Source organism: Vombatus ursinus, unplaced genomic scaffold, assembly GCF_900497805.2.
Source record: "Vombatus ursinus unplaced genomic scaffold, bare-nosed wombat genome assembly UNPS02015255.1, whole genome shotgun sequence".
Lineage (NCBI taxonomy): Eukaryota > Metazoa > Chordata > Mammalia > Diprotodontia > Vombatidae > Vombatus > Vombatus ursinus.
Window position 1 is genome coordinate 10,469,616 of NW_020955033.1, and position 22,354 is coordinate 10,491,969.

General features: G+C 35.6%; 1 protein-coding gene across 4 annotated transcripts in view; it reads left to right on the forward strand.

The window, feature by feature from the left end:
* LOC114031875 (nucleolar protein 4) overlaps nucleotides 1–22,354 on the forward strand; it is a 427,691-nt gene that overhangs the window by 105,773 nt on the left and 299,564 nt on the right. For all 4 annotated transcript variants that reach the window (XM_027847060.1, XM_027847059.1, XM_027847061.1 and 1 more), the window contains exons 3-4: nucleotides 13,912–14,023; nucleotides 15,720–15,832. In XM_027847060.1, the coding sequence (XP_027702861.1) occupies nucleotides 13,912–14,023; nucleotides 15,720–15,832 (225 nt within the window). The remainder of the gene's footprint in view (nucleotides 1–13,911; nucleotides 14,024–15,719; nucleotides 15,833–22,354) is intronic.

The following is a 22,354-nucleotide window of genomic DNA, read 5'->3' on the forward strand; positions in this document are numbered from 1 at the left end:
AGTCTTTTTCTCCCTTGCACATCTCCCTCTCCTATGAACCGTTGGAGTTGGAGTCAGAAGAACTGGGTTTGAGTATTGGTTCTGACAGATGCCAGTTGTGTGTCCATGGGAAAATCACCTAACCTTTCTGAATCCATTTCCTTGTCCATAAAGTGAATAATGATACTAGTATTGTCTACCTCATGGGTTTATTGGTTTATTTTGAATACTATATATATATGTATATATATATACATATATATATACACACATATACATATATAAGTTATTTATTTGGCTTCCAGTATATCAGTTAATCATTATGAAGAATATGTGAAGTTTGGAGCAGGTGTATGAATATAAATATAAATAAAGATAGCAACAGGTGGGGTTTTGATCTGGGGTAGATATACATTGAGTTGGGAAGATTTAGGACAGGTAGGCAGATAAAACAATATATTCAGAAGATGGACCTTTTTTTTGCCCTATTGATTTTTGCTTTTACTTTGCCATTTCTGAAGCATGCTCAAATAATTTTTTTTAGAATTACCCCATAAGGTGAAGAGTAGTTTCCCTTTTGTGCTGTCAATATCGTGATATTTCCTCTCTTATTAATGTCTAAATAAATCTGTTCCTGGCTACATTTAGTGTGGTGATCATCAGTATTGTTTCTTTGGTGTTTAGTTTATGAAATTCCCATTGTCCAGGCAGAAATGTTTCCAAAAACTTCTCACCACAAAATCCAGAAGTTACTATGTAGAAATATAGCGATTTATTTCTACTGCTCATGCTTTCTTAAGTACTGAGAAATGCAATTTGGCATCCATTAGGTAGGATTTTCAAAACTGTATACTAGTTGGGAAGACAAGTACAAAAATGCTATGAGACTTTTACTGTAAAAGTTCTGTCAATGGCATTATGTGAAAGTTGTGGACCATGTTGTTTGTGTAGGTCCTTACAATTCAAATAAATGGTTCTTCCTAATTTATGAATTGTCTTGTTCAATTTTACTTAATTTTAAAATAATTTATGAGAAATTAGTGCCCTGTAGAAATACTACCTGTGTACACACACACACACACACACACACACACAAGTATGTGCATTGAAGACTGTGTTGGGAGAAGTATAAAGCATGTTGGAATATGTCTTTCTTGAATAATTTCAATTAAAGTTTCTTGATTTTAGTAATCATATAATTTCTTGAATATAATAAGATGAATGAATTCTATGTTCAGTTGTTACTTTGGCCTTATGGTCTTGATGGTGGTCAGCAGAGGGAATGTTATGGGTATAGCCTAAAAGGCAAGATCTGTCAGTGGTTCATATGAGTGAATTCTTTAAATCTCTTGTTTGCTCTTGAGACATGAAGGTAATATTTGTCATGTTCTATCTTCAACTGTGGATTATAGAAATTGATGAGATAATGTAGATCATGTCCACTTCAATGAATGCAAGCATAGAACCCAAAAGAAACTAAACTGAGTTTTAAAATTAAGTTGTCGGCGAATGTAAATTTTAATGAAATGTAGAATAGGAATTCTGTTTTTTCAGGCTTCTGTTTTTTTTTATGGAGAATTGGTTCATTAGTGGCATGACACTAATGTGTGTGTGATGACACAGTGAAAGTTTTGCTGCTAGAGCTTTTAATTGGCTGGATTTTTGTAAACTTTACTGAAAATTTGTACTAATTCTCATGAAGAACTTTAAGTTAAAAAATGTTATTTAAGTGTATATTTCAACATCTCCACACTTTCTATCCCCAGACCCTCAACTCATGCATCCTTACCGAATGGGTTTTTTGTAAAGAATTAGTCCCTTTGTTTCTTTAAAAGCAAAGAAGCATTTGATGCATTTGCAAGACATTGAACCATATTTGACTCCATTTAACTGCTAAGATAATTTTATCATCTGATAATTCTATGTGTATTAAACAATTTTATTAAGACAACCAGGGACTTTAGGGCGCTATTTTTTACCCACCAAGAAGACTCATGGCAGTGGGTGAATTTCCAACTCCCAACGCCTCTTTTACATGTTATTATTCTTTGATACTTCAATAAATCTGTGATCTCAGTGATATGAACACTTCTCTAGTGATGCCTTCACACCTTGTCACCAAGTGCAACTCTTTTCCAAGTCTTCCCATATATCCTGTATACAGAGTATACCCAACATGCTGGGAGACGTGGAGGGAGTGGGAATTACTCTCTGTCTCTTAGAGAGACAGCTCTGGAGTCATAGTAGCTGAATGTGAATCTTGCCTCTTTCACTATCTGATCCAAATCTATGATCCTAAGAACAGCACATTACCTGACTACCAGTATAGCATGTAGTTATCCATCTGTTATCTCTCCTTCTCACCGTATCACTAGACAACTTTCTTTTCCAAACACATTTCTGTGATATCTTTTATACTGCTTTTTGTGTGCCAGTTTTTAGTAATGTGTTGCAACCTATTGACACTGATCATACATCTCTTATTACTCTTTGAATTTTAACAGTTTTAACTTTTCAGAAACTATACTATTTCTTGAGTAGCAGCTGTCAATTAATAATTAATAAGCATTTATTAATCAGTGTGCTAAGCCCTGAAGATATAAATAAAAAAGCAATAACAATCTCTGCCCTCAAGAAGCTTGGATTCTAATAAGGGAGATTACATAAATACACAAACCAGTTGATACAAAATAAATTCCCAGGCAGATGGAAGGTAATCTCAGAGGGGGAGACAGTAGCATTACTAGAAGCATACAGCTGTTGAAAAAGATGAGGTTTTTATTTCAGGAAGAATCTTGGGATTATTTCAGATAAATTCCAAATCACCTTTTTTCTATTCAATTCTGAACCTAGCTCATTGTTTATTTGATCTGTCTGTTCAAGACAAATACACTGTAAGATTTTCTAGTTTGGTAAATTGAACTCTCTTTGGATGATTCTAAATAATTATTAATTGCTAATTAATAATTAATCATTATTAATATGACTTTCCATCCTTGGAATTATTTTAGTTGCTTTTGCTGCCTAATTGATCCAAAGATATTTTAAACTATTTTGATATAAAATATCACCATTTTTCTAATAATAACTAGCATTTTTATATAAGTTTTTCCAAGTGCTATACATGTTATGTCATTTGATCCTCACAACAACTCTGTGAAATAGGCCATGTTATTATCCTCATTTTATAGATGAGGAAACTGAGACAAACAGAAGTTAAGTGACTTCCCCTGGGTCACACAGGTATCAAATGTCTGAGGCAGGATTTGAACTTAGGTATTCCTGAGTTCAAGGCCAGTACTCTATCTACTGCAATACCTAGCTTTCCTTTTTCTTTATGGGAATTTCATGTCAGCTCTAAAGAGGCACACAGTCATGGGAGTATCAATTTCTTTTTGTATCTTAGAAAAATCTATTTTCATTGACCTATTAGACTGGTAGATCAAAGGAAATGCTTTAGACATAGCATTCTTAGATTTCAGAAAGTAATTTTTAAAATTCCCCATGCTGCCAATCTTTCTAAATATGTTAATATAGTTAGAGACATAACTCTTCAATAACCATGCCAAAAATTCATTAATTGGTCCATGTCAGTTTTGAGGAATGTCAGTTTGAATATTCCTGGAGTCTAGATGTCTTAGGCTTTGCGCTGTACAACAATTTTTTATTAATGTTTTGGATGAAAACCTTGATGACACACTTGTCAGATTTGTAGATGAAACAAATCTGGAAAGGATAGGAGACAAAAATCAGGATCCCAGAAGTTCAATTAATTAGAGCAGTGGTCCAAAAATGAAATGTCATAGAGGTTAATGTAAAGTCCTACATTTGAGTTTAAAAAATCATATTGATAAATACAGAATGAGAAAGGATATATGGATAATAATGCATGTGAAAAGAGATAAGAAGGTTTTAATGGATTACAAGTTCAACCTGAGAAAAGTTTGACATGGCAGCCAATAAAACTAATGTGATCTTGGGTTGTATAATATCCTCATGAAATCATATTTGAGGATTAGGATCCCAAAGAATGGGCTATTTCCTCAGGTTCTATGGATAGCCCTGTAGTTCTATGCTTCTGAGGCTGTATTTCATGAGCTCCCACTGGTGTGCTTTCCATTATTAGTCATTGTAGCAGGCTCAATTACTTCTTTGTCAAGAAATAACATGAAAACAATTCCCCCCATAAGCAGCGTCAGGGGTGGGGAACCTGCTGCCTCAACACAACATGTGGCCCTCTAGGCCCTTTGACTGAATCCAAACTTCATCTGATAAATCCTATTAATAAAAGGATTTGTTCTGTAAAACTTGGATTCACTCAAAAGGCTACACCCAAGGATCTAGAAGGCTACATGTGGCCTCCAGGCCCCAGGTTCCCTACCCCTGAAGGTGATAGAGTGGACTGAAGACTATATCTGGTATCAGGAAGACTTGAGTTCAAATCCAGCCCCAGACACTTAGTAGTTGTATGTCCGTAGGCATTCACTTAACTGTTGTCTGCCTCAGTTTCCACATTTGCAAAAGTTGGGATAACACCTACTTCCTAGGGATGTTTTGAGAATAAATAAGATAATATTTATAAAACACCTTGCAAAAATTAAAGTGCTATATAAGTGCAACACACACATATTTATAATATGTATTGTTATTAGTACTATCGGTCAGGCAATAAGCGTTTATTAAGCACCTTCTAAGTGTCAGACACTGTCCTAAGTACCAAATTGTTGTTGTTTTTGTAGGCATTGATGTTATTGTTGTTGTTCCGTTCTGAAGAGCAATTTGGAACTATGTCCAAAGGACTATGCGACTATGCGTACCATTTGACCTAGCAATACCACTATTAGGTCTGTATCCCAAAGAGATCAAAGGAAAAAGAAAAGGACCTATGTATACAAAAATATTTATAGCAGCTCTTTTTGTGGTGGCAAAGAATTAGAAATTGAGGGGATGCCCATTGTTTGAGGGATGGCTAAATAAGTCATGGTATATGATTGTGATGGAATGCTATGGTGCTATAAAGAATGGCAAACAAGATGGTTTCAGAAAAACTTGGGGAAACTTATATGAACTGACACAAAATAAAGTGAGCAGAATAAGGAGAATGTTTTATATAGTAATAACAATATTATAACATTTATCAAATATGAAAGACTTAGCTACTCTGATCAAAACAATGATCCAAGATGATTCCAAAGGACCCATGGTGAAAATATCCACCTGAAGAGAGCACTGATGAACTCTGAGTGCAGATTGAAGCATATTTTTTTTTGTTTTCTCTGTATTTCTTAACATATCAAATATAAAGATACAATTTACATGATTCCACATGTATAATTGACATATTGCTTACCTTCTCAGTGGGTGGGGGAAGGATAGGAGAGAGGGAGAAAATTTGGAACTCAGCATTTAAAAAAATATTGTTATTAGCCCAGGGCATATTCTCCCACAAATACACACAACATCCACAAGGAAAGTGAGCTCAAATTTGAAGCATAATAGTAATGAGACATTTATATATGGTACATGCATGGCAAAAGCAACTCAAAACTCCTAGGGCAGGGAGTCTAAAAGTTCTTTCTCTCTTTGTGAAGTTCAAATGCAATTCTTTCTGAGTGTAGTGTTTCTGCCAAACAGATTTCTCAGCTGAGCCCCCAGGTTATACTATTAACATGCCATAATTTGGTTAGCCATTGCTCAACTTATTGATTGCTCAAATACTACAAAAAAAACTTGATAAGACCTTCCAAGTCAAATCAACATAGCCTATGACAGTGACTGGAGTGTGAAGGTGGGAAATGGTGAGGATAGGGAAAATTAGGGAAAGCATGGTTCAGAAAGAAAGTAGACAGTATGGCATAGTGGATAGAGCCATTAGACTTGAAGATAGGAAGACCTGGGCTACTTCGGACTCTTTTAAGCTGTGTTACCCTGGGAAACTCACTCTTTTCCAACTGAGGACATTGGTAAAATGCTAAATCTATGATCCTGTGCAGAAATGCCACTTGTAAAAAAAATAAATAAAATAAAAAACAAAAAACAAAAAAAACCCTCAAAAAAACAAAAAAACAAAGAAATGTCACTTGTATATTATATAGAAAGCTTGACCTTCTCTAACATCTTTGAGAAAAGAATTAGACATGGCAAAGGTCACCCACTACATCCTGGGTCATCACCAGTCATCTTGATTTTTGTGTTGCTACTGGACTTTGATGATTCTGGAGGAGAGAGGATGGCTTTGTACAGCTCTGCCTCATTCAAATCCTATTCACATGAAAGATGAGACATTACCCTTGTGATGTTATAGGTCCTCTGATAATGAAGGATGAACAACAACAACGCTCCATAGTCCAAATCTCTTCTCTGCTGCCAGGGGTCATATTCTATTAAATTGCTTCCTCTCTTGATTGTCTGCTTCTCTGTATCCATGTCTTTCTGGATTATGAGTCTCTACTGAACACTGGAAGAAATTTATCCTACTGTTCAAGTAGTATCCCCTCCTACCTTCAAAGCTATGTGTCTGATGATAGAAAAGAAAAGATAAATTCCCTCTTTTCCCTTCTTCAGTGGTTTCTTCCATCAGTAGCTCTCAGCTTAAAATCTCTTTCTTTTGACATTTTCCAGGGTTTAAGGATTTGAAGCCCATGGAAACGTGGCTAAGTGGTGTGCTCAGCCAATCATATTGTTCCCTTCTTGACTCAGTCAGAGAGGTGTTTATACCTAATGAAAGGATCACAAGATATTTGTTCATCATGTGGTCTTATATTGTGTGACTGCTTCAAATGAGCAGGGGTGAAAGAATCATCCTCCCAATCACACCCCACTTGCTATTGAATTAGTAGAAATTTAGTGTCTAAAAAAGAGATGATAGTCTTTTTCTCCTCCCCCAAATATTACCCTTCCTACTTTCAATTTTAGATTCTACTTTTTAGAAATAATACTAAGAAACTAGAGCACACCCAAAGAGAATGACCAGGTTGGTGAGGGAGTAGTTAGGACTGTGGTAGATAGGGATTGATTGAATAAACATAGACTATTTAACTTGAAGAAGGGAAGGTATCGAGCAAATGTGATAGCAGCCTTCATTTATTCAAATGAATGTCATATGGAATAAGAATTAGACTTGTTTTATTTGGATTCAGAGGACAAAAATGGGAAAAATTAGTATAAGTTGTGAGAAAGTAGATTTGGTCTTTATATTTAAAAAAATAGCTTCTAATAATTAGAGCTCTCTAAACGTTGAATTGACTTCCTTGGCGTATTGTTTGTTTTCTCACCTTAAGGTTGGATAACAAGTTCATGGAATGTTTGAAATGATATTTCTCATTAGGTGTATGCTATACTATATCATCTCATTAGAATCTAACTCTAAGATTCTGGTTTTTTCTTTCTTTCTCCATATAGCCTGGACATTAGTATATTTTCACTGTAGACATTTTTGTTGTTGTTCAGTCGTTTCACTCATGTCCGACTCTCTGTGACCCCATTTGGGTTTTCTTGGCCAAGATAATAGAGTGGTTTGTCATTTCTTTCTTCAGCTCATTTTACAGATGAGAAAATTGAGGCAAACACAAGTTAAGTGATTCTTGCAAGGTCACACTGCTAGTATGTGTCTGAGGTCAGGTTTGAACTCAGAAAGATGAGTCATCCTGACTCCAAGCCCAGCACTCCATCCACTGCCCCACCTAGCTGCCCAAGACATTGATTTAGCACCCATAATTACAGTGCTACTTTATTTAATTTGAAGAATTGGAGTCGGAGTCAGGAAAGTCAACACCAGGTACTGTCACTAATTTATTACATGAACTTGGGCGATCCAAGTAAACTCTTTGTACGTAAGTTTATTCATGTTTCAGATAGTGCTGATAAATGCTAACACCAATTATTTCACAGGATTGTTTTGATGATTAAATTAAATAATGGATGTGTACAATAATTGTACAAATGTAAAATATTGCAACAAAATAATATCTGTACTCTTCTAGGAAATTTTGTGTGTGTATACACATACACAATATATGTGTGTGTGTACATATACATATATTTACATATATATATATATATACATATTTACATATATATTTAGCCTTGAGATGCTCAGCAGGCTAGTGTTACTCTTTGTGTTTTTAATGACTAGTGTTAGCTTATTAGTTAGAGAGAATTTGATGATCTTGTCCCAGGCCTTTATTCCCATGTTTATTTCTGTCATAAGTAATATATGAGACAGTAGTATATCTCTTGAATAACTGCTACAGCCAAAATCAAACAAACAAAAAACTACCAACAACCCAGAAATAGTTGATCATCAGATGTATTAATTAAAAAATTTAATAATGGCATATTTGTTTTTTCTCAATCCCCAAATATGAGGATATTTGGAGGGGTGCATAGTAAAGTACTGTCTATGCATTGAATGCATTTTACAGTGATACAGATCCTTTAATTCTAATATAAATTGCTACTATAGTGTAAGGTACAGAAAGTAGTTGCTTTTGGCAAGAAGATATGTGCAGTATACTTGTACATCTATTTTGATAGTTTCATTGACTTGATGGTTTCATTTAGGAAGGTAAAACTTTTTTTGAATTATTATTCCTTCCTTCTAGATTTTTTCTATGATTAAAATTATACGTTCTGTTGGGAGTAGAATGGGAAGGTAAAAAAACATATTTTTAGGGAGAGTATCATTATAGTGTACCTCCTAACTTACCTGTTATTGACCAGGGTACCAACCATTCTTTCTATTACCCAGGCTCACAATACCCACCTTGTTTGTTTCCCTACAAATCTTCCAGAAAGGATTTACCCATTGGTTGTAGGTCCGTGTTTTTTTTTCTTTTAATTACCACTTGGATAATCCACCTTGGTAATACTTTACATATAGATTCTGGAATTTAAGGCATCGTTGGTAACATGCTATAAACTAGACCTGGAATTATGTCAGGTGCCAGTAGGCCTTGCTGCTGGAAAGGTTGTGCTAGTGGATCATTTGAGTTCAGGAATTCTGAATTGTAGTGGGAATGAACCAGTCAGGTGACTTCACTCTCTGGCAACGATATGATGAACCCTAAGGAACAAAGGGCCACCAGCCTGCCTAATTTCTCATCAAGAGAAATTGTGTCGATCAGAATTGGAAAGACCCATGAATGGCTGTTATACTTCTAGCCTGGGTAGGCTAAAGAGACCTGGTCTGAAAACAAAATAAAGCAAAAATGTATGTAGAACACTCATGCCTGCCCACCACTTGTCTTTCTGTTGCTGTTTGGATTTTTTTTTAACCATCATAATTATCATATGTTCATTGCATGTGTTATATGATTTGTAACCATCTGTGAACTGCAGCACCTGAAGCAAAAGTAGATGGCCACATTGAGGGGTGGAGGTAGGGTTAAATGTTGTAATTGCAATGCAGAGGTAATTATTATTCAGTTACAGGTTGGGGTGCAGGGGTGGGGCCCTGTGGCCTCAAGGCCACATGTGACCTTCTAGGTCGTTGGGTGCAGCCTTTAGACTGAGTCCAAGTTTTACAGAACAAATTCTTTTATTAAGGGGTTTTATTCTGTGAAGTTTAGATTCAGTCAAAGGGCCGCACTGAAGGATCTAGAGCGCCACGTGTGGCGTCGAGGTCACAGGTTCCACACCCCTGGACTAGATGGATTCTGCAGACTCTTCTAACTCTGAAATCCTGTGATTCCATAATTTTGTGAAAGGAATTTTTTTTTTCCCCTCAGAAACAGCCAATCAGGGTAATTAAAGGTATTGTACAATTTTCCAAATGCACACTAACCTGATATCCTCCTCCTCAATTTCTGGATCTATTCAGTATTCTGTGATGCTTGTCTAAAATACACATAATGGTGAACTAATGTCAGAATCTGGATGAACACCACTTAGTGCATGTCAGAATCTCTGCAATGTGTGTTTTTTAAAAATTCCCTGTACTGATTCTGTCAATATTGTAAAACTTTTTTTGAATTATTATTCCTTCCTTCTAGATTTTTTCTATGATTAAAATTATACGTTCTGTTGGGAGTAGAATGGGAAGGTAAAAAAACATATTTTTAGGGAGAGTATCATTATAGTGTACCTCCTAACTTACCTGTTATTGACCAGGGTACCAACCATTCTTTCTATTACCCAGGCTCACAATCTAGGTGTTATCTTCCTCTCCTCCTCACTCTCTCTCTTCCCACAACACCATCACCAATTACTTGTTAATCCTGTCAAACCTAAGCGGGTTCACTTATCCATATATACACACGTGCATGCACACACACATGTATATTCATATACACATGTCCATATATGTATGAGCATGTAAACGTAAACATATACACATAAATATGCATGTGTATATGTTTATATAAATATATATGTGTATCGATAGATAGATAGATGAATTGTATGTGGATCTGTCCTTCATAACATCTCTTGTACATGCCCCCATCTTTCCTCTAACGCTGCAAACACCCTTGGTACAGGCTCTTATCTCACACCTAAACTATTGCAATAGTCTGCTGGGTGATATATGTGCCTCATCTCTCTCTACTTTAATCCATCCTACACTTAGTTATCAAATTGATCTTCCTGAAGTGCAGGTCTGACCATGTCGCACACATCCTATCCCCATTGAGTAAATTGAAGTGACTCCCTGTTACCTTCACGATTAAATATAAAATTCTTCATAACCTGCCTTCTTCCTACCTTTCCAATTTTCTCACGCCCTCCTCCTCTCCACATACTCTTTCAATCAGTGACACCAGTCTCCTTGCTGTTCCTTGCCCACAACAGATGTTCCTTCTTCCAATTCTTGAGAGTTTTTACTTTTCTCTCCCTCATGCCTGGAACATTCTCCCTCCTCATTCCCAACTCTGAGTTTCCCTGGATTCTTTCACATCTTTTTTATCTCAGCTCAAGTCCCACCTTCTACAAAAAGCCCTTCCTAGTCCTCCTTAATTGTAGTGCCTACCCTTAGAAATTACTCCCCATTTGTGAGCTCCTTGAGGTAAGGGATTGGTGGTTTTTTCCTTTCCATTGTATCCCTCGAAATCTTAAGTACTATGTGCCTAGCACACAGTAGGTGGTCACTAAATGCTAGTTGAATTGATTTGACTTGACTTTGGATCATTTTTTTCTTCATCTGCATAAAGATGACCTGGTGCTTTAAAGCTAGTAATTCTGAGTCTTCATTGCAATATTGCCTTATACTGACATCTACTCTCAGAAAATAGAAATATCTCTAAATCAGGAATTAGCCACATATTTCCCTCTTGATGAGAAATTTAGCAGGAGGAAAGTTGGATATTTGCCAGACAATTTATCTTTAAGTGGCTCTCCTTGTCATCCATGTCTCTTTGGCCTGAGCAGGAAGAATTGGTGAGGATGAGTAGGAGGCAAAGAAACAGAAATACTGTAAAGGAACAGGAACCCTGGGATAGTGGCAGATTAAAATGGCTTCCCAACATCTGGAGAAGTGCTTTCAAAAGAAATGCCTCTGTTAATCAGAATGGATACGGTAATGCCCAAAACTTTTTCATTAAAAATAAACACTATTTTTTTTTTACTGCTCTCTAAAGCAACTAAAACAAAAGTGGGACTTCGCAGTTACAGTTTTTATGTGTCTGACTATCATGCATATGTTTTGCTAGCTGTAGGGCAAAATATGCTGGTGGGGGGTGGGAGTGTCATGATTGAAAAATGATTTAATGAAAAGAAATTAACTTCAAACTGTGCTAATGGTCAGATGAGTTATACAAATGAGTCAGGTCAAGCCTAAGTCTATTTAGAAAGAGATTCTGCTGAAAAAAATAGTATTGGGAATTACAAGAAAAGGCAAGTAAAGAACAGGGTCAATGCCATTGAAACTAATGGGGCTACTCATCAAAATCCAGGCTTTACAAGTTCACTTGCTCCCTATGGAGGATTTCTTTTATATGTAAGTGGAACAAAGATTTGATAGGAATGCTTGATGAAAACAAATGGAGCATGCCTGTCAAACCCAGGGTGCTAATGAATCTATTGGTCAGCTCCATTAGTTTCAATGGACTTAAACCTCAGATATATCAAACTGTCATAAAGGCATATTGACTGAATGTATGTTGATGACAATTTTTCAGGTTTGATTTCGGAGTGAGATTTTAAAATAGGCTATTGGATACTCCGAACTGTATTTCCCTTTCAATACAGAAGTCAACTGAGTGTTATGTTTTCTTCTATATAAAAGGAGAATGAAAACCTGGCTCCATTTTTTTAAAATACCGAACATTTCCTTATTAAATCTCTGATATGAAAACTTATGGTAATGTGTCTTCAAACTGATCCTCTCTCTCTGTCTCTCTGTCTCTGTGTCTCTCTCTCTTGCTCTCTGTCTCTCTCCCTCACTCTCTCTCTTTGCCCAGAATTTAAAAAAAGAAATTAAAGCCACAGAAAAGTTTTATCCTTAAAAATAAAGTCAAGATCAGAGGTTTGACTTTTAGGATTTGAGACAGTGTAGACTAAATTAACTATGTGTGCATTGTCCATAGCAATTTTTATCCTAGACTGTTTTTCCCCTTTTACTGCTCACTATTCTTGACCACTTACACTTGGTAGCCAGTGGTGTGTAATAAAGAACTTAAACTAATTTTGTCATTTAATTAAAAAAAACCATAGTAAGGTAAATGTGGGGCTTGAAAAAAAAAAGGGATGCCAAAGTTGCATTTTAGTGCTTTTTGAATTATCATTTGTTTGTATTATGGGCACCATTGTACACCTCTATTAATGTGGATAATCAAAAGTTGACCCTATCAGTGCTAATGGAGTGGTGGATAGTAACACTGGATTATCTTTTGGTGCATAACTTCCCATCTTTTCTGTTGATTTTAAATCCATCAGAGTTTATAATGGGAATGATGTATTGAACTTGAAAAATTGTGATTACCTTATCAAGTTTTGAAATGTAGTTTGTATCTTTTTTTAAATTAACGTTTTTCTAACACTTCCTGCTTGTTACAGTACTAATGATTTGATAGAAGAATGATGTCTGCATCAGCTTTCTCAGTAGCAGAGTCCTAGTGGGTATCTCCTTTCATTTCATTTAGTGACATTTAATAATTTATCATGTATACATTGGTTCACTTGTATGTTAGGAAGTCCCTAAAGAACAGGAAAGGTGTTTGAAAAGTTGCAACCTACAGATTTGCTATGATAGGAGTGTTAGTATCTAACCAGCCTGTAGAAGACAGTCCTGAACTTGTGAGCTATCTATTCTTGGTGGTAGAAGGTCAGGCACATTTGCTATGAAAGATTTTATGATAGGTTATGAACATAAAATATGTATATCTGATGTGAAATATAAAAAGAAGTAGATGGCCAACATGTATTTCCAGGTGTGTCATTTTCTGTGGAATGGAGAAACTATGGAGAAAATATATTGACAAATGTAAGAGTTCTTATTCAAAAAAGATTTATCATTCCTTAACATAGAAGATTATTTTACATGATAAAACAATGAAGATACTGTCATAGTGAAAAATTCAACATTTTCTGTTTCTGTTGGGACTCAATTAAAAAAATTAGAGGTTAAAACTGAATTATTTTTAATGGTACCAGAACTATTAAAATATTTCTGATGAATTTTTAGTTTTTGAGAAAATTACCCTAGGTATTTGCAAACTATGAGTTTTTTCTTTAAAAAATGCAGAACTATAGACAAAGGCCATGCTGATATGACCGATTGCCTCCCCCACCCCCATCACAAATTATCAACCATTAGGTGATACACAATCAAATTGGACAGATATTTCTTGAAATGATGCATGGTATGCAGTGCATGCTTTCATTGTGCTTCCTGCCATTATGATATAAAGTGCCTTATTTGGAAATATAACGATCAGTTCTGTTAAATCATGTTCAATCAACTTATATAGTAACACCTATATTTGTGAATCATTTCAGATTTCAGAGAGCTATGCCTTCCTACCGAGAGAAGCGGTGACACGATTTCTAATGAGCTGCTCAGAGTGCCAGAAGAGAATGCATTTAAACCCAGATGGAGCAGATCATAAAGGTAGAATCGGAGTCAAATGCTGAGATGTGAAGTCATTTTATTCATCATACCAATTTATATCTCCTATTTTAAGTTAGGGTTCGTAAAAAACGTGGTAGACTGGAACAATTCAACAAGTCAAATCATCTCATTTACTCCAATTAGAAGGTAGTGAATCTCAGATACTCACTTAAATAATAGCTCAACCACCCTTGTTTGTCCTCAACAGAATATTCTATGAGGATCCTCTGTGAGAAATGTATAGGGTTGTTTTATTTTTTTTTTTAACAAAGATGTTTATATGGAAACTTAAAACTAGATTACTTTTCATTTGCCCTGGATATTTTGTGTGTGGTCTTCTATGAAGGTGGAAGGATCAAATATGTAACCTTTCTGGGTCCTTTCCATTTCACTGAGTCCATATTTCTTAAGGGGATAAATAGGATTCAGTGAATAAGTAGATATTCACCCCAAAACTTTTAATTCTTTGGCTTTTGTTTTCATTCATGGTAATCTAGAGGTTTGTGATATATAAATTGCTCTGTGAAATAAAGTTAGTTATATTGAGAGATGCACTTGCCCTGATTTATCCCCTGATGTACAGAGATTTCCCAATTTGAGTTAGACCATTGATTTCAGTGGTATAATGAGGAGTTCATCAACTCTTACTACTAATTCAGATCAGCACCTGCTTTGCAATTTAGTCTTAGAGATTTGCCTGAAAAATTAGGTTTCATAGGCAATATGTGTCAGAGGTTGGCAGCTAGACGATGCAGTGGATACAGCACCAGGCCTAGAGTCAGGAAGACCTGAGTTCAAATGTGCCCTGAGACACTTAGTAGCTGTGTGACCCTGGGCAAGTCACTTAGCCCTGTTTGTCTCAGTTTCCTCATCTGTAAAATGAACTGGAGAAGGAAATGAAAAACCACTATAGTATCTGTTGCCAAGAAAACCCTAAAAGAGGTCACAAAAAATTGAACATGACTGAAATAAAAGAACATCATCTGTCTGAGCTGGGATTTGAACCCAACTCTTCCTAACTGAAGCCTTTTTTCTGTTTTCTGTGATATGCTGCCTTTTCAAACAGCATATAAAATCCCCTACTAAGAGTGACTCCTCTCCATCTCATACCAAAGAAGTACATAGGGACTATCTTCCTATATGCAAACAGAAGGAAAAGGTGAACCCTTTTGTGCCACTAGAATAAGATATTTCCCATCATCCATGCAGCGTGATAAACAGCATGGTGTAGCAGAAAAAGTACAAGGCTTAGAATCAGAAAAAAGTGTGAAGTGTGTCCAAAAGCAGTCAACCAACTTCTCTTAACCTTAGTTTCCCCATCTGTAAAATGGAGATAATAATTCTTGTACCTTGACTGGCTGTTGTGAGGAAAGTGCATTATAAATGGTAATATGATATATAGATGTGCATGATAATGAGAAAGCCAGGATATGAAGTACCCTGGTGACTTGAGAGAGTTAATGAATCACTCTGTGATAATCTCTAGTAATCTGCATTTGGGAGAATCTGACTGATTCTTGTCTTTCTTTCTTTCATTCTTTCTTTCTTTTTTTTAAAGAACGTTTGAGCAATTAAACATATGGTGTCTTGGAACCCTATTGCAATAAGACAAATTGAAACTTTTGAGAATTGTTGAACAAATTCAATATGAAGTTATGCAATTAATCCATGTGCCTGAAAAATATTTTCATTACAGATAACGGGAAACCTCCTACTTTGGTGACCAGCATGATTGATTACAACATGCCAATTACCATGGCCTACATGAAGCACATGAAACTTCAACTCCTCAGCTCCCAGCAAGATGAGGTAATGACTTTGAAATAGCTCAACTCCCTATGTTATCTTTTAAAAATTATTACAAAATAAGTGTGGACAATTGGAACAGTTTGTAGCAGCTAGGCCACTTTAAAAATAATAGTTATCTTTCATTATAAAATGGTCTTACCAGGGTCATACAGAAAGGAGAACTACTCAGCTAAAAATGTGAAAGTAGACTAGCAGCCATATAGAGAAGGCCTTGCTAACATTCAGAACTATTACCTATATTCCATAAAAGGTTCACCCACAGAGATCATGAGGTCAATGTATACTTTTCTCCATGACTACTTCCAGGAGGATTTTAACTTCTTCCTCTATTCTCATTTCCACTGGGATCTCATCACCTGTCATGATTTCAGCATATATACATGTATATGTATGTATATATACATGTTATCTGCCTTGTATATAAATACAAATGTACATATGTGTGTATCTTATATACGAATACAGAAGCAGCTAGATTGCTCATTGAATAGAGTGCTACGCCTGTAGTCAGGAAGACCTGAGTTCAAAGCCAGCCTTAGACACTTACTGGCTACATGACCCTGGGCAAGTCACTTAACATCTGTTTACTTTAATGCACTACAGAAGAAAATGGCAAACATCTTTGCCAAGAAAACCTTATGTACAGTATTGCTATTCTAGGGTCCACAAGGTCACAAAAAGTCAGATACAACTGAATGACCAACAACCAGCAGCATATAAGTATACATATATATATGTGTGTGTATATATATACATATACATATATATATATATAGTATGTGTGTGTACATGTATATACATATATGTATGATTCAAAGCCTTACATTTCTGTTCCACATCTTCTCTAGACCTATATCTTTCTCTCTGTAAAATGTCATCATGTGGTTACCTAAAATGAACATTGGAAGGCAAAGGGTCATATAAACTCTACCCAGCCCCTGAACTTATCCCAGCTATCTTCTCTATTAATTTTAATAAGAAATTAAGAAACATTGCAGAAATATTTTTAGGTTCCCACCCTCAAAGCCTTGGTTCAGACATCCATTTTCTTTTAAATGGATAAAATGAAATCTGTCCTTACTTTTAGCTTCTTTTCCTTTCAACACAACTTAAATATAGCTCCCAAAATCATTTAAGAATACTCAAATGTCTCCTAAGCATACTCATTGTATCTAGAGACCTGGGCCTTGGAATCATGCAGACCTGGTTTCAAGTCCTGTTTCTGATATATAGTGACACTAGATGAGTCATTTTCCCTCTCAATGACCTAGCCAACTTTCAAAGACTAAATGCTACACATAAATTGCAGTTCTACATTCCTAGATAGGTATTCCCCACTGGTAGTACCCTACAAGCATATATATGCTTGTATATAAGTTTATAAATGTTTGCAATTCCCCAAAATAATGCTGTGAATATTGCCAATTTATGAACTTATTACCATGAGTTTGAAAAACATTTCAAAACAATTAAAATCAATAAATATAAATTAAGTACCCACTGTTCTAGGTATTAAAGAGGTGACTAATTTTTTAGATAATCTCAAGGTTTCTTCCCTCAGTTTAATGGGAAACAAGAAGACAGGTAATTATAATACACAAGTGCATTTGAGAAGTATAAAACATGAATCTTAGTGTCCCTATTTGTAAAATTAGGATATTTCCTCCCTCATTAAATAGGAGAGCCACATGAGATAGGGGTTTGTGAAAGTGCTTTTTAACTATAAAGGTGATATGTAAATGTGAGCTATTATTGACATATCTGGCATTAATTGCTTACAATTAGCACTTAATCTGCTTAATTATAACCTTTTTTGACATCTGGACTCCTGCTATTACATGCAGAGAAATCCTTTGAAATCAGAACTCTTAACTACCTCTGTTAGTCCAAGAAAAGTTCATGAGAAACCCAATCTTGTTATTAGTCAGAGATTAAGTAAAGTTAATCCTTTTCATTTACTAAGGCCTCTATTCAGTAACAAGCAGCATAAGTGTTCTTTTTTTTTTTCCTTTGTGCTCAGTACTAGTGTAGGCAGGGGTTAAAAAAAGTATCCTAGAAATAACTAGAGAACAAGTTGTTTTTTTTAAAGTAACTTATTTAGATAAAAAGTTACTAAAGATTAAACTTATTTATTGAATACTTAATATGTGCAAAGCACTGCATTTAAAGTTTTGTGGCTACTGAACTCGTCATTCAACCCAAACTGCTCTCTCCAAAGTTACCAATGATCTCTTAGTTGGCAAAATCTAATGTCCTTTTATCAATCATCAGCTTTCTGGACCAATCTGCAGCCTTTGACACTGTTAATCACCTCTTCTCCATGAGACTCTCTTTTCTCTACTGGTTCTTCTCCTCGAAACTTCTCTTTGTCTATTTCCTTTGCTGGATCTTCATCTACTCCATGTCTACTAATGGTGAAGGTCCCCAAGGCTCTGTGCTGGCCCTCTTCTCTTTTCTCTCTTTATATACTATTTATTTTGGTGATCTCATGACTTATGGTTTCACTTATCATTTCTATATAGATAGCTTGTAGCCCTAACCTTTCTCCTAACTTCCAGCCTTACATCTCCAACTACCTTTTAGACACCTTGAACTGAATGTCCCATAGACATCTTAAACACAACATAAGCAAAACTGAACTCATTATCTTTTCAACAAATATAAAGACATTGAGTTTGAAAACAAAAAAATGAATTTCACAAGTAAAGGATAGGAAAACATGATGAAGTAATTGTGTGCAAAAATTTTAAGTCAATCTATCTCTCCATCTATCAACAAATAAGTCATTTTTATTAAGTGCTTATTAATATATTTCTTAGGAATTATGCTAGGCACTGGAGAGACAAAGAAAGAAATAAAATATTACCTGCCCTCAAGGAACTTACTGTCTAACAGGGAATTTAACATATAAATACTTAAGTATATACAGAATATTTACAAAATAAATACAAGGTAGTTTGGGAAGGAAAGGCCTGAGCAGTTGGAAAGATTAGAAATGCAAACTAAGAGTGAGTCAGCGATGTCACGTGACTGGCAAGACAGTTCAGTTTTAGAGTAAATCTTGTATCTTGAGTTAATGAAGTTATGGCCTTGCTATATTTTGCCCTGACTATATCTCCTGTATTGTGTTTAGCTCTTGGTGCCACATTTTATGAAGGATGGGGAATAGGGATAAGGATGGTAAAGGGACTGAAAACTGTGTGATAATATAGGAGGATCAATTCAAGGATGAGAATATATTTGCCTTGGAGAAGAGGAGAGTTAAGGGGAACATGATAGTTGGTTTGTTGAGTTGTTTTTAGTTGTATCCAACTGTCTATGACCACAGTTGGGTTTTCTTGGTAAAGATACTGAAATGACTACTCCACTTCGTTTTATAGATGAGGAAATAAAACAAACAAGGTTAAGTGACTGGTCCAGAGTCACATTGTTAGTAAGTGTCTGAAACTAGATTTGAACTCAAGTCTTCCTGACTCTAGGCCTGGCACTCTATCCACTGTGCTACCAGTATTTGAAGGGCTATTGCAGGAAAGAAGGATTAGGCTTAATTTGTTGGTCCCAAAGGGCAAAATAAGGAAATGGGAAAGTAGGAATTTCTGATAAGCATATTTTAACTTGATAACAAAATATTTTTCCTAAAGAGATGTCTAAAAGTGGAATCAGTCATTTTTCATTCATTTTCTTATAGGATCATAGATTTAGAGCTTGATAGGACCTTATAGATTGTCCAGTCCATGGATGGGGAGGCCGCAGGTTCCTCATCCCTGGTCCAGTCTAATTTTACAGATAAGGAAACTGAAACCTGCCCAAAGTAACACAGGTAATAAGGATAAGAACCAAAATGTGAACACAGGTCTTCTGACTCTACAGAATGACATCAAGCAGGAGGGGAAAAGGAATAAGCATTTATTAGGCACCTACTACATGCTCTGTGCTAAGTACTTTACAAATATTATGTGTTTAGTTTGACCTCCAAAATCTCTTCCAATTTTGAGATTCTATCATGTTCTGATACTATGTTTTAGCCATGATCTTTGACCTCTAGGAATTTAAAGGATAATAAAAATTTTGGACCTTCACATTACCAGAAAGGAGACCAAGAAAATATTAATAACTACTTTCTCATCTCTATAAAATGTTATTAGGATAACCTACTGATGTATCAAGGGCATCCTTGAAAGTGTGAGAAGGGACAGGTTGGATTGTGTTGAAAGTAGTCATTGATATTTATGATCATGGTCATAAAATTGACTGAAAATTTAAAAAAGAAAGTAATACTATCCTACTCAATTGCTCGGGTGGTACAATGAATAGAGCACTGGCTCTGGAATTAGGAGGACCTGAGTTTAAATCCAGCCCCATACACTTACTGCTGTGTGACCCTGGGCAAGTCACTTAACCCTGTTTGCCTCAGTTTACTCATCTGTGAAATGAGCTGAAGAAGGAAGTGGCAAACTACTCCAGTATCTTTGCCAAAAAAAAAACAAAAACAAAATAGGGTCACAAAGAGTTAAGCAACAACTGAAATGATTCAACAAGTGCTCTGTTTAATGACTATTAAAAAAAAGCATTTGACACAGTTGAACAAAACACTGCTCTAGTTAGGTATCTATGTACAAATTTAAAAATTATAGAATATTCTTTGAAACACATAGCATCAGATAGTTTTGCTTAATGTTTCTATTAATATCAAGTGATATGAAAAACACGAACATGTATAGTCACCAAAGACGTTTACTTCATTCAGGTAAGAGGTACAACATAGAGTTCAAATATGGCAATGATTCCCTATCTATGGTGAGATCTTCTTGTCCTCCTGTTTAGCAAAGATAATATGCCATTTGTAAGCTCCAGAACACTACAGAGTCTCCTAAATGAGAATTGTAAACATTCAGGATTTGGGTTACTACCCACACAAGAAAAGGCTGTTGTTGTTTGCCTTTTGTTCTCAAAGAGGACCATAGCGTCTGAGAGGTGATGCCATGACATGCAAATGAGTTGGATTTAAGTGAGGCAGGGCTGTGCAAAGTCACCAATCTCACTCTCTCCTCCAAAGCCATCTGGGTCTAGTGGTGAGATATTGTTCAGGATGACTGGAAATGGCCCTGGATGCAGTGGGAGACCTTGGCCTTTTTAAGCCAAGGTCTTTAACAGGTCTTATTTTGACTGAGGCAGCACATCATTCTGCCTCTCATAATTGCCAATAGAAGGTTTCATTTTTAAAAGTCTATACTTTTTATAGCTTTCATTTTAACTCAAATTGTTAACACATTTTTGTTGTTGAGTCGTTTTTTAGTTACATCCAACTCTTTGTGTCTCCTTATTGGGGTTTTCTTGGCAAAAATGGTGGAGTGATTTGCTATTTCCTTCTCCAGATCATTTTACAGATGAGGAAAATAAGGCAAATAGGGGTAAGTGAGTTGCCCAGGATCACAAGGCTAGTGATTTTCTGAGTCCAGATTTGAACTCAGGTCTTCCTGACTCAAGACCCAGTACTCTATCTGCTGAGCCACCTAGGTGCCCATTAATTCATTAATGTATTCTTACTTTTTATGTACATATACATATATATGTTTATTATGCATATGTATATACATTTTGCACAGATGTACATAGGTTTTACACATACATATATAAGCCCTGAGTAAAACTTTTCTCTCTACTTGAGTGAGCTCCGTCTTAAGAATGCCCTTGCAAATTTGTTTGACTGATAGTTCGGTCATATATGAAAGATAGGGTTTATGTAATTTTTTTCATTTTTCCTTAATATTTTAATTACATTTTTACCACATGGCTCCTTATAAATTATGAAATAAGTGGTTAGATAAGCATTGAGTTAGGTTCATCAAAGAGAGCAAAGAAAAATTAATTCCCATGACTAAAAGGGGCAAAAAAAATTCAATTCATTAAACAATTTCAAATAATGGATTTCAATTATTTCATGAAGTGAATGGAAGCTGTCAAATTATTTGTAGCAATCTCATCTAGTGATATGTTTTTTTCTCTGCCAAAAAGTGAGGAGATCAACATGGTGCCAGTGGAGCTGTGGCCACATGCTGGGTCCTTCTGGCTACTCAAAGTCAGCAGCATGTTAAAAGCAAAAATAAATCCCTTCCTGCCACTAAATAGTTAGGCTTCTGATTTTTGAATCGTGAAAAAAAAAACAACATGGTTGCATTTCTAAGTGACCAGATTCCTTCGTTGATTAGAGTTTTATCTTAAAGAAAATCAAAATCCAAAGCATCAACCTGGTTGAAGAGCAATGATGCTCATCACCAGAGGACTGACATAATTTGCTGTGTAAATAAATAGTTTAATCATTGAATAGTAATTTTATTGAAAATGATGAAAGATGTATGCAGCTCTTGGCCAGGAATGAGAATGGAACTAAAGACTTTAATCTTTTCCTTTAGTTGTATAGAGAGATAAGTAGATTTCAGTGAGTATAGTACAGTTTGGGTGGGAATAAGATGAAAGTCAACAGAATTGCATGGAGACAAACAAGTATCCAAGTAGACAAAC